The following is a 13,298-nucleotide window of genomic DNA, read 5'->3' on the forward strand; positions in this document are numbered from 1 at the left end:
TGACTTAACACCCCTCTTCTGTACTGCATGTGCTCCAACATGTGCAAAACAATCCACCCACCTAGTGCGTCACTCTCAATGTTACATTCTCGCCTTCAGCAGTTTGGCAGAGCCCCTGTCCTACTGTATCCAGGTCCATATAACAAGTATATACAGGTAAAGATGGGTGTTTCAGGAACCTTGTTCCTGTCTGGAGCCCATGTTTTGGGCGGGGAGATTGATTTGTATTGAGGATCATTATATTGCATAAATGGCTGAGCAAAATTGATTATTCAATTGTAAGTGTCCGCATTACGCCTTAGAACCTAAGAGAAAACTCCCAAGTATGCTGCTGTTACTGATACTAATGGATATTGATTTAAATTAAGGCACACCAATGGTTTTTTAAACTGGGCAAGATTTTGTTCACCTATTCCTTTTTTTAGCATGGTATAAAAGTTTAACATAGTAAATTTGCCTTTGAATATACATTTAATATACTATACTGCATTTTCAATGCTTTATTATGGTTAACCATGGCATTTATAATGCTTTACCGTACCTATCTGGGATTTACCATACTTGCCTGTGCTTTACCAGCTTTTACTAGGCTTTTACAACACTTGTATATTACAGTAAACTTTTATAAGGGATCCCCACAACAACTAAGTCCACATGTGGGTTGAGGGTGAGCTTGTCCTGCTAAATGGCACCCTTTGCCTTGACTGCCACCACCCTATTGACCCTTATCATTGACCTTCTCCATAGCTGTCTGTGTTTGAACAATGTCTCTAACATTGTCAGATAATAACGCAGAGTGGAAACCTTACATTGCACAAATCACAGTATAAGACAAAGAACAGTGTTGGGAAGTAGCGCCTTACTGCACTTCAACAGTGCAAGCCAAAACATACATGTTACCTAAACATGGGACCAGATTTATCAGGCTTTTTACATTGGAATTACCACAGCAAACAAATAAAAACAACAAAGCAACTTGCTTTGGGAAGCATAAATGAACTTTTCAGGTTGTGAGTTACTGGCTTTGTAACATGAACAGTTTTATCTTACTTTTCACAAAAAATAGTGTAAAGATCATAATAAATGTGGCACTTGGAGTCCTAATGGCATGTGAAGCACTGCATTCAGCCTGGCCGTTCCCTCCAGCAATGGTGATCCGTCTCAATTAATCTGTGTCGACTATAATACATTATAAGAGAGGGAATCAATTTGACCTACAGTATGAAGCTCAAACACATCACTCAATGTAGCAGAGGCTGCACTCCACAATCTGTTCATAACAAACCTAACTGCCCTTACCACCTCTTTCTGACAAACCTGCAGAAATACACAATATGAAAAGCATTTACACTTGGACAGGGCTCAAATTTGCATTCGCCATTGGTGGCGACTGTGGAAGTTAGCAGGCCAGATACAAAATAAGGTAGTTATATAAGTTTCGCTGATTTCTTTCCCGCCACATAATATTATTAAGAACCCTCCCCCATGTGTGGTTAGACCCTGAACTTCAGGCTTCGGTTCAGTATCCTAGCGGCGCAGTAAACAGCACGTAAGAAAAAATGTTCTTAATAATTTACACGCAGTGTATGTACCTTAAAAACTGTCCTGGTTTGTCAACTGTATATTTTTAACTAGCCTACATGTTAAACAATCAAACTGTCTTTTTTTTTTGTTTTGTTTTTTTAAATAAATATTATTTTAGTGCGTGTTAATTGTGTAGATTTCACTAGACCCTAACTTACTGTATTTAGTACTACGTCTTAAAATGTAGCCACGTGTTGTTGCTAATCCTGCTGTTTGTTCAGTTTTCATTGTGTTCATAAAGATTTGGGCTGCCTTTACAGTGGATTAAGGCACGCTACCAAGGGGTTGTCAAACAGTGACGTCACTATATAGTCTTTTACCTGGTCCATACTTTTTTTTTTTTTTAAAGGCGACCAAATTTTAAAAGCTAGGAACCAGATGCTCATGAGGATTTAGTCCAAATGTTCAGAGGAATGTGTTGTTTCTATATTGTACTTGAACACCAGATTCTCACATACAATATCAAGTATAAAAGATTATTTTGCTTTTGAATAAAATTACCTGAGCTTTTCTGTAAGTGAGTCAATAATAATATAATGTTACCATGTTTATTGACTCCCATATGTCCATTATCGGTGCAATCTGCTAGCTGGAGTCCCTGTGGAGGTTATTTCTGCTGTTGGGTTCAAAACGATAAGACAAGGGATATCAATTATAGCCAATACCCTGCAAAACATCTCATGGGAACTTTGTGCACAACGGGTAACAAAGCCGGTCAAACCTCAGTGATACTGAATGGTTTGTTCTGCAAACCATGAAGAATGTTTGCGTGATGTTTTTTTATTTGAGAACCCCAATGACAAAGCATATGTGCTTAACATTTGCATTCGGGGATCTGAATTTCAGTGTGACCATCTGCTTTGTAATCAATTACAGGTATAGCAACCTTGATGACAGCAGTTTTATTTTCCAGGCAGAGTTCCCACTGGAACATAGAAGCCCTCTTTGTCATCAGATATTAATAATGAGGATATGTGACCTGCCATTTAGAACACAGGCACCAGCCTTCACCTGCTCTGTGCTCCAGCTGATACCTCTAGAGACAGTGAAACCAATATCAGTGTAAGACCTGGTGAAAGGACTCCATTTCATTAAATAGGTTTTTCCTTAGATTTTTTCTAAATTAAAAAAAAGTATAGACTAGACCAACATTGTTAAATGCAGAACTTGGAATACCTTCACTTTATAAAAATAACATCAATTTCTACAACACGTTTACTGTGCTTTATCCAGTCCATAGTGTTAATGTAACAATAACATAGGTGCACATATGCATTCTAATATTTCTAGTTTTATAATAGTAACAGTTTTTAATTCATAATAGAAAAAAAACAGATATGCATAATAATTATGTTCCTTTGTGTGTCTTTGTATTGATATTTACCTATAATTGAAATCCTGTTTATTGCAATATACAGTAATTAAATTACTATAATAGTAAATACAATGAAAACCAAAAATAACAATTAGAAGAAATGATTTTTTTAAATTTCATTGCATAGCATTTATTTAACTGAGCAGCATGAAAAAACAAACACACAAAAATCACAACAAATGAACTGTTTGGATGTTGATACATACAATGTATTTTTTGCCACTTCATGGATAACCTGATCTGTTTTCCTGAGAAAGGAAATAATAGTGCTGCTGTTTCCAGGGATCCCCGTGATGCTGGCTCAGTATTTTATGTTTTCTGGTTCAGTGCCTGGAACTTCAACAATAATATATTGCATCTTAATTGCTGGTACTCAGTGCTTCTACATCATTAAAACAGTGTCCAAAGACCCTCGATTTGTGGCAAAGTACCTAATGCTTGAAATCCTGCATATAAATATTAATAGAAGACTTCCCATTGTGCACATAGTGAGTGCACAATGCAAGTGATTATTTACCTTCTAGTCTTAAACAGTCAGCCAGAATAATTTGTGATTCAGTGAACAGGCATGGGAAAGGCACATGTGGAAAAGTGGAGGCTTTACTGAAGCAGTGAACAGTGTTATACAACAGAGCAGAAAAGTACAGCATGTACCATTATAAAACCTGATTTTACTTCTTTCATAACACAATGAAATACTGTATACAATTGTTAAAATGGACAAAATGGTTACAACCACTGGTTAGAAAATATTGGGGGGAAAAAAGCAATGCCAGATGAAAGCTTACCTTTCTTTAGATTACTGTGGAATTTTTATTTTATTTGATATTTATGAGAAGTTTGATTTTTTGCCTAAGGACATAACACTTAGCACTGTTCCCACTACTTGCAATAACTGCTTTGTATATTCGTTTAAACAACGTGTTGTGACTAACCTATTATTTTGCTTGATCAGCAGTGGTTTCTAGTTAACTCAACTTTGTGGCTGGAGTTAATTAAAATAGTTTTAAGTACGTATCTGTCACCATTTGTATTAAATTTGGCAGAACTAGCAGATAACCTGTTTAAATTAAGAAATGCATTTTTTTCTTTCAAATTTAGTTTTAAAAGAAATGTTTTTCTACTTGCCAACCATTGCATTTATTTTGACAGCTGACAAATGTAATTTGTTCATGTTTTTTTTTTAATCATAAGAGTGCACTTTGCTCCATCTTGTGGGATTGTAATTTTGCAACATTTTGTTTAATCTATGAGAGTTTCGACCAAACGTTAACAAAAAAAGAATACATGATTTCCACTGCATGAGAGTAAGTTAACTTTGAAAATTACATCCATTCATGTCTACATATCACTGTACAACAGCTGGTTTCACATCATCAGCACTGCCCTCGGACAACCTTAACTAGGATTATTTTAGGCAATATCATAAGAGGTACACTGCCAGTTATTGGGACACAGGGAGGGTTGTATATTTTAAATGAAGTGTCTCAAAGCTTCCGTTCTTTTCTCTAGGGTTGATTTATTGACCCACCCTATTAACACCATTAAGTACAATTGGAAAATATAGTAGAAAAAGGTCTGTGGTAGATTAGGCATTATTAAGGCAGCAGTAATAATATTCTCTGCTAATTAGATTATTTCCAAACACTTGTTGTGTATAAGTAAGTAAATAAATAAATAGTAATAGTAAAGCACTGGATAAATTAATCTAGCTGCTCAAACATGCTCTGAACTTCACATTTCTCAAAGTAATGTATTAATTGTAAAATAATTATAAGAAGTTAAAACTGAGAAAGGAGCAAGAACACACCTTTATGAACAATGCTATTGGAATTAACAATACAAAGTCAGACAAAATTGACAATATTTTGTTGGAAAGTTTATTTTTTTTATTTTTATTTTTTTTAACAATTGAATAAATCGGCATCGTATGAACATCATGCCATAAACCCAAAGACAAAAAATAAAGGTTAATATCTATTAAATGCACAAAAAAATCAAAAAGGCAGCCAGGCCTTTCACCCATTCTGATTACAGTGCACAAGACATACAGGTAGTGGACCAAAAATGGAAACACCAATGTGTTTCCAAAGTCACTTTGGAAAGTCACTTAATAGGGCGTTGGGCCACTATGGTATCCCGCTGTGGAGTTTTCGGCGGACCGTTTTTGATGAAACTGGCTGCTCACGCCCCAGGTTGAGTTGAGTTTGCAGCGAGTTGATCTGCAGTTGCTCGTCTGTTTTGCCTTGCACTTCAAATTAATGCACAGATATCACGACCCTGGAGTATGCGCTTCCACCCACTGTTGCCCTTTACTGATGACGTCTTTCCCTCGGAGTTCCATGCCGACATCACCTTAGACACCGTTGCTCGTGAAACATCAGCAAGTTGAGCTGTCGTGATCACAGGTGCTCCTGCCAAACGCGCCACAACAATCACCCCTCTTTCAAAGTCACTGAGGTCTCCTCTTGCAGCCATGCTAGCCATAATTATAGGCAACCAGGCCTGTCCAGCATTTTCATACATGACCCAAAGCATGCTGGGATGTTATTTGCTGAATTAAAGCATGAACCACACCTGTGTGGAAGCCCTTGCTTTCAATATACTTGGTGTCCCTCATTTAACCAGGTGTTTCCATTTTTTTGTCCACTACCTGTTTTGTAAAGCGCAAGCCATATAAAACAGTACCTCGTTACAATTTTACAGCAAGAGACCCTTGGTAGTTTAAAAAAAAAAAAAAAAAAACACTGAGTCACTTTGCACATTATAAGAGAGGAAATCAATTTGACCTACAGTATGGAATTACCACAGCAAACAAATAAAAACAACAAAGCAACTTGCTTTGGGAAGCATAAATGAACTTTTCAGGTTGTGAGTTACTGGCTTTGTAACATGAACAGTTTTATCTTACTTTTCACAAAAAATAGTGTAAAGATCATAATAAATGTGGCACTTGGAGTCCTAATGGCATGTGAAGCACTGCATTCAGCCTGGCCGTTCCCTCCAGCAATGGTGATCCATCTCAATTAATCTGTGTCGACTATAATACATTATAAGAGAGGGAATCAATTTGACCTACAGTATGAAGCTCAATCACATCACTCAATGTAGCAGAGGCAGCACTCCACAATCTGTTCATAATTGTATATGTACATCAGGGAAATGGCAGGTGTCTCTTAAAATGACCTCAAGTAACAAAGCAACAAAACATACATGCAATGAATCATTTAGTAGTGTAAAAGTAGGGGCTAAACTAATATTTTTTAAAGTTGGCATCCTATTTGAGTGTAGTCATAATAACAGCTTTCCTATATTTGCATGAACAAATCATAATAATAAAATAGCACAAATGTTTACTGAGATGTAACTCCAGACAAAAGTTTATTCCAATAAACAATATAAACTAAGAATGTTAATTAAATGGTGGTACAAAACACACCCACCTTGTAATTTCAGTTCTAAAACTATTTTTATTTTACATTGGAGAAAAAAAAGGAGCAAACTTAAAACTGGTAAATCTGTCCCAAAAAATCCTAATAAAACATAACCTTAGGTAGTTGTAAATAACTAGTTCATGTGGGCTCCAGCCCAGACACATTTTCAGTGTATTTGTTTCAGATGTAAAAAAACAAAAGTTCTTCACAAAAAAATAAACCACCCCTTCAAAAACGTACCGGTACAGATAAAACAGTTCCAGTTTCTGTGTACATAACAACATTCAATGTGCCCCACCCACAATCAATTTTACAGAAAACATAGATAAATTAAGTGCATGTCCTGTACTGTGATATATCCAATACATCATATACCCTGTTTTAGTGTTATACAATTCATACACTGAATACTGATGCAATTATGCAATTTACACTTTAACATGCATCTATAAGGTTGCCAAAGAGAACTACAGTATATTATATGTAGCAGTGGTCTGGTGTAGGCTAAACTACTGCACCTGGTAGACCCAGTAGAGTACTAACCAGGCCCAACCCTGCTTAGCTTCTGAGACCACACAAGTTTTTAGATCTCGCTTGATCTCAGATTTACAACTAAAATACACCAGATTTTCTATTGCTTCCTTCTGTTGTTTTTGGTTTTCAATTATTCAGATGTAATTATGAAAAGGCATGGCACAGATGCAGTAATTGTAAGTGTCTTGATATTGATCATCTACAGTCAGGGTTAGAGTGCTGTTAAGTTTCCATGTGCATTCAATTCAAATCCAGTTTTATGATATAATACAGTTCCAATTAACACCAATTGGCTTGGTGCTTTAAAATCACCAGAATGTGAGTAATGAATAAGACAATGGTATATAATGTCATTCTAAACAAGAAGAAGAAGAAAAATAGCTAAGATACCTTTAAAGCCAATCAGATTCTGGGATTATTCTATAGTTGAAGTGCCTTTTTTATTCATTTGAACATGTACTTCTTGTATACATTTTACGCTCATCTGTATTTACAAACACTAGCTCTTTTGTAATAGTATTATTATTAACTAGTCATTTAGCAGACGCTTTTATCAAAAGCGACTTACAGAGACTAGGGGGTGAACTATGCATTAACAACTGCTGGTGCAGAGACACTTACAACAGGACCTCGGTTTTACGTCTCAACCGAAGGACAGATATCTACCAAATACAGTAGGAATTACAGTATACTTCAGCTGTAAAAAATATGATATATGCTATCCAAATTATATAGCATATGAGAACATATGATTATAAGTAACACATGTTAATATTGTAAACTGACTACACAGAAGCCTATTCAATCCTGTGCCCATAGAGTTGAACTTTGGCTTGGACACAATTCAGTAAAATGCTGCACTGCTATTCAGAACAACACTTGGCAGGACTCACAAGGGCACAGCATTCCATTTTCAATGTGGACTGTGTAACAAGTAGGCTGAATCTCATAACTTTATGAATCACTCATGCTTCAATAACTGCTCAAAAAAACTTGAATTTGTTCCACAGTTCCACATGACAAGATAGCTCCTAAAGACATCCAGGTCAGAAGATACCGACAGAAACAAATACACAAACACATGCTGGGCAAGCATAACAGAAGCATACAAACATTGCATTTTTTTATCAATGAGTTAAAGTATAGATCTACCAAATATATCGTCCAGGCTCTCTTTGAGGCTGATGGGATCCTAGTATTTGGAACAAAAATATTGGTCTCCGATATTGGACTGATTATGAAAATACAGAAAGACATTATTAAGGAGCTTGTTATTCCATCAGAAGATGTAAGCCTGATGTCAGGACACCGTAGCAATCGGATAAAGACCCTTCACAACGGGTGCCTCTGGATTGAAGTCAGAGCAAAAGCAGCACATAACTGACTTTTTCATTAAAACCGTTTGTTTCAATAGTCTATGCATTCAATCTGTATTTGGCATATGATGCTAAAACATTGGAACATTATTTTTGGAAATGTTATACTATTAATAACAACTGCACATATTTATAGTAGTTACAGTTACCTTTTGTATGGTCAGTTTAGCAATTGAAGAAGCACAGCAGCTGGAATTTGCAGAAGGCAAACTGACAGCTGATAACTACAGGTTTTTTTTTGTAACTTGTAAAACAAATTTCAAACCTTTTAACATAGGTGGTAGTGTTTTAATATAGTTATTAATACAATTATCGTCAGTAAAAAAGCTTTATACAAGATAGAGGGCCAGCCTTAGTATCAAAGAGAAAATGTGGTCAATGATTTTTACATTAACTAGCAGCTGATGCCTATAAACTGCATATAACATGCTCAGAACTGTCTGATTTACAAGCATCCCAATTCCCAGTGCAGTTTATCTGTTAGCTTATTCACATCTAAGTAGTGCACAAATCAACAGATGTTGAAAAAAGTATTGAAGCTAGTGTAAAATATTGCCTGTTTAGAGTTATAGTCAACTGATTAGATTATTATAGTAAAATGTACTTATTCCTATTACTAATGATCCCCAAATATAAGCACATAATAGTTCTGAATTCAGTACTGCACTTAAAGGTCAGTTTACTAAAAATCACTCAGAAATAACCAGGTTAGAGTTCACCTACAATGTAGCAAATGTACATTATTATGTATTTATGTATGCTAAAAAATAATCATATGTAAATATTTTAGAAGTGTTAAATAAAAAAGATTATCAAAATAAACAATTTCTATGTAAAAATATTTTTATATAGTTTTTTTTTGTTTTGTTTCTCTAAGTGATTGGTAAAACAGTTTTTATTTGAATACAGGCTCAATTTACCTGGCTGGTATTGTATTTTGTTTTCATACATAATTGATTATCTTTAACTATGTTAACTTTTTTATATAACATATATCACACGTTTACAATCAATAATGATAAACTATTTTCGAGGAATAAAAATGCACCTTGAACAGGGCATAACAAAGATACTACTTACAATTAAACGTTTTTCAGACAGGTAATAGATCTGAGTGAATGTACTGGGCAGCAGACTGTCCAAAACAATGGTAAGCACAGTGTAAAAGAAGAATAGATTCAAAATGGTGTTAATATTTTTTTTTAAATCATGTGAATCATTGGCATCGCTAACAAATATGACTACACCATCATATGCTAGATATTAAATATAACAATTTGGTTTTGGATTAAAATCCAAATCTTCTTGCGGTTTTTTGAAGGGAAATAAATAATAAGCTGCTAGCTGTTTGGAAACAAGTATGTCAATGACATACATCCCACATCCCCCATACATACATACATACATACATGCATACATATACCCCAACATTCTAATACTCTTGGTAACCTATACTCAAAAATGTCTTTAGCAAGCTTCATCACAATTGAATAAGCGGTTCTCTAGGTACTGTATCGTCTCTATCACCGATGTCAGGCACAAAGTGTCAAACTGTAGTCTCTTTATAACAGGAAACCTGCAAGCAGTCACCTTCTCTTAGTTGAAAGCAAATTACAAAGGCATCTTGGTGACCAGTTAATTTTCAAAGGTACTTAGTGACCAGAACCTTTGGTGTCCAGTTAATTCAGGATTAATTGGATATCTGCTGCTGTTGCTAAAAGTGCACTCATAAACTGCAAGTAAAGCTAGCGGTTAGCCATGAACAGTAGAACTTTAAAAAGGCAGGCAGCTGAGACTGATCTGGGCAACAAGCAACATTACCTTTACAGCAGAATATAAACATGGCAGTTGATTTGTAAACCTATCATGTAGGTAAAGAAATCATTGCATGCTTTGCAGAAAATAAAAATCTGACTGTTCAGTAGGAATAAAACTCACACATTACATATAAACATTTTATAGGGGTGTAATCCCTTTACCATTTTGTTACATTTTCCAAGTGGTTGATGCAATCCAGGTGGATTCCCAGGAACTGTAAAATGCTCTGAAGAAAATCCAAGTGTGGTACAGATAGATCAAACCCCCCTAAGTGCTACAAGAAAGTCATGAAAAGCTGCTGTACACTTTATATATGCATACGTTTCATAAATATATGACCATCACCTTTTGATTGTAGACACATGTTAAACCGTACCATTTACTGGTAAATAATACATATTGTATTGTTATCTGTCTCATCCAAAAAGATTAGACTTGGGTCTTGATTTAGAAGGGCTTTTCAGGGGTCTTTCTCCATCTTCTGTTTCTTTAAAGAAGGAGCTATGGATTATTTGGGTTTTAAATCTAATTTGTTTTAGTTTGGGTCTTATTTTGCTCATAGATGTTTTCCTGTAGACAGACTTGGTCTTTACTGCGGGCCCATCACCACATGAATCATCTTCTGGAAGATTCAACAGTTTGTGTGGCAACAAGTTTGAAGGAAGAACTTTTGACAGCCTCCAGCGCCCAGCCCCATTACCTAGACTGTCAGCATCAGAATGCTCAGTAGCACCAACAATGTCTCGGATATCTCCATCAACATCTTCACGCAGATACTGCCAAGCCTTTTTGCCGCTGTAGTCCCTTATGTTCACATCTGCATCATAGGCACCAACTAGTAATTTTACTACTTGCTCGTGGTTGTGCATGGCAGCTAGATGTAAAGGTGTATAGCCTGCACTGGACCTAGTATTAATGTTCAGTTGTACAGCGTGCTGTTTGGCAAAGTTAACAAGCAATGCTATAAGTTCTTGTTTACCATGTTTTGCTGCCCAGTGCAGACAGGTGAACCCAGTTACAAAGTCCTTTTTGATGACCAAGTTGGGGTCACATGCCAGTAAGCGACTGAGGCTTTCCCACTGGCCATCAGAAGCACACATCATCCATTCATGTTCCATTGGATCTAGGGCCAGTGATCTGCTGTCTTCCTCTGTAGAGGACACCAGGGAGACTGCGTCACTTTCACTTTTCATGGAGTCCCTCCGTTTTGGTAACAAGGAACCTGGGTTTTTAAGAGCCATGCTCCTCCTCAGTTGGGGTGAACTGTTCATCATCATATCTCTAAAGATTTTTCTACTACCTTTAGGGGTGCTGCCACCACTTTCATTCCCAGAAGCACAGGAGGAATCAGGTTGACTGTATGCTGTCGTATCTTCAGCCAGCTTACCAGACTGCTGATCTCTGCTAGCCAGCAGGTTACGCTGAAAAACATTTCTTGAGCTTTGTCTCCTGTTCGGAATTTCTGCCAAGAGCGCACCTTTAGAGTCTTGATGTAAATCATCTTTCCTATCCCTCAACTCAGGGCTGCTTTTGACAGCTTTAACATCTCCATCAGTACAGGACTCCCCATCTGCACCCTTGGAATCTGCAGTGTGCTGGCTCACAGGTTCTTCATTTCCAGCACCGCAGCAGAGTGGAGCAGTATCCAATGCCAAGTTAACAGACGTGCTGCATTCTTCAACAGGCTGAGAAAAACACCCCTCTTTAATACTTTCTGCGTTTTCATTTTCAGGAATTGGAAATGTGTGACATTTGATTTCTGTGGGCAATGGAGAAGCCTCTGTCACTGCTATACTAGGCAGAATAAATTCGACATCTCTTTGGCGATTACAACTATCAGCATTACTGTTCGTAGATGAGCTGGTATTTGTGTTCCCCATTTCTGACAAACCCGTGTTATCCAAATCACTACAAAGTTCAGAATGCCAGTCGATAGGGGAGGCAGCTGCGACGGCTGGCTCGACTTCTGACAATGTTAACGATTTACCTTCTGAAATATCTGCAGAAACATCTGGCGGTGTTCTATGTGCACCTTTGCTAGTTCCGTAATCCGACACAGGAACAAATATTTCGTGTTTTGCAACATCGTTTGCAGTATTGTTTAAACTAGCTTCACCAACAACAGGCTTTGACAGGAGAGCATATGCAGTGTCAAAATCTACTCCGCCTATTCTATCCGATTCTGCCGGCCACCCATTACCGAATCCACGACTACAGTCTGCACTGTTCTTAGGGCACTGGCTCGTGTTAAGTCCCAGAATTTGAGTACCAGGGCCCCCTTTTATTCCACTGCCAGCATTGTCTCCATCTGCGTTTTTCCCAACGCGCTGTTTCAAAGTATCCCTGTACTTTTTTTTCAGACAAACATACTTTACGTCGTTTTCAACCTTCACAACCCCCACGGTGTCCACAAACTCCTTGAACCTTGCCTTTGCCAAAGCTTTTTTGGCAGGGTCGTTCAAAATGAATGGTTTGAACTGATCTATCAGATCCACGTTTCTCACTTTGCCCCCTCTCTCAGTCAGAAACTGTAAAACCGCGTCCTGGGTGCATTCAGTCGCCATTGAGTGAAATGTTAAAGATAAAAAAATAAAAAAAAACACCCTTTTTATTCCAATGATAATAACTTGAATCTGGATAATCCACGGGCAACCCTTCATCAATTTAAAACTGTTGCTGCATTGCATTGCCTTCTACCACTCTGACAAGACTAAGGGCAGATACACAGGACCAATGCACCAATCCCCGCCTCTAGCAACCAATGTTTATAGTTTTTAGCCGTTTAAGAAACTGTAGCACTATGTTCGCCATGCTGGCTCCATTGGTCTTTAGTAAGTAAACGATGGTGTCTCCTGGGTGGAAACAAAATGGCGTCAGTTGCCCATCACAACTGTAAGCCTTGCTAGCAACCACATATTTCCAGAATGGCTCAGACTTCAAACATTAGCAGAAACCACTTCATCTCAGGGGGTGTTTCAAATCTACGCGCGCCTTTTGATTTAAACATACACCTTGACATTCTTAATTTACAAGATTAAAAAAGACATATGTTATTAGTTTGCTAGCATGTATTTATTTCCACGGACACAAGAACATTTTAAATGAAATGTTTAAACTGATGGTAACCCTCACCTCCCCTCGGTGTATGGTGATCGTAGGAATCGTAATAATGTTCAC

At 37.1% G+C, this 13,298-nt stretch overlaps 1 protein-coding gene across 1 annotated transcript; it reads right to left on the reverse strand.

Annotated features, from left to right (window-relative positions):
- Positions 1-4,825: 4,825 nt before the first annotated feature.
- On the reverse strand, positions 4,826-13,229 carry LOC117407055 (uncharacterized). Its single transcript, XM_059029025.1, has 2 exons — positions 6,035-13,229; positions 4,826-5,748 (listed from the first exon to the last, which is right to left on the reverse strand). Exon 1 carries the CDS (start codon positions 12,806-12,808, stop codon positions 10,538-10,540), a length of 2,271 nt encoding a protein of 756 aa, XP_058885008.1. The 5' UTR covers positions 12,809-13,229; the 3' UTR covers positions 4,826-5,748; positions 6,035-10,537.
- Between the last annotated feature and the right edge of the window lie 69 nt (positions 13,230-13,298).

This window comes from Acipenser ruthenus, chromosome 8 (assembly GCF_902713425.1).
Source record: "Acipenser ruthenus chromosome 8, fAciRut3.2 maternal haplotype, whole genome shotgun sequence".
NCBI classification, from domain to species: Eukaryota; Metazoa; Chordata; class Actinopteri; order Acipenseriformes; family Acipenseridae; genus Acipenser; species Acipenser ruthenus.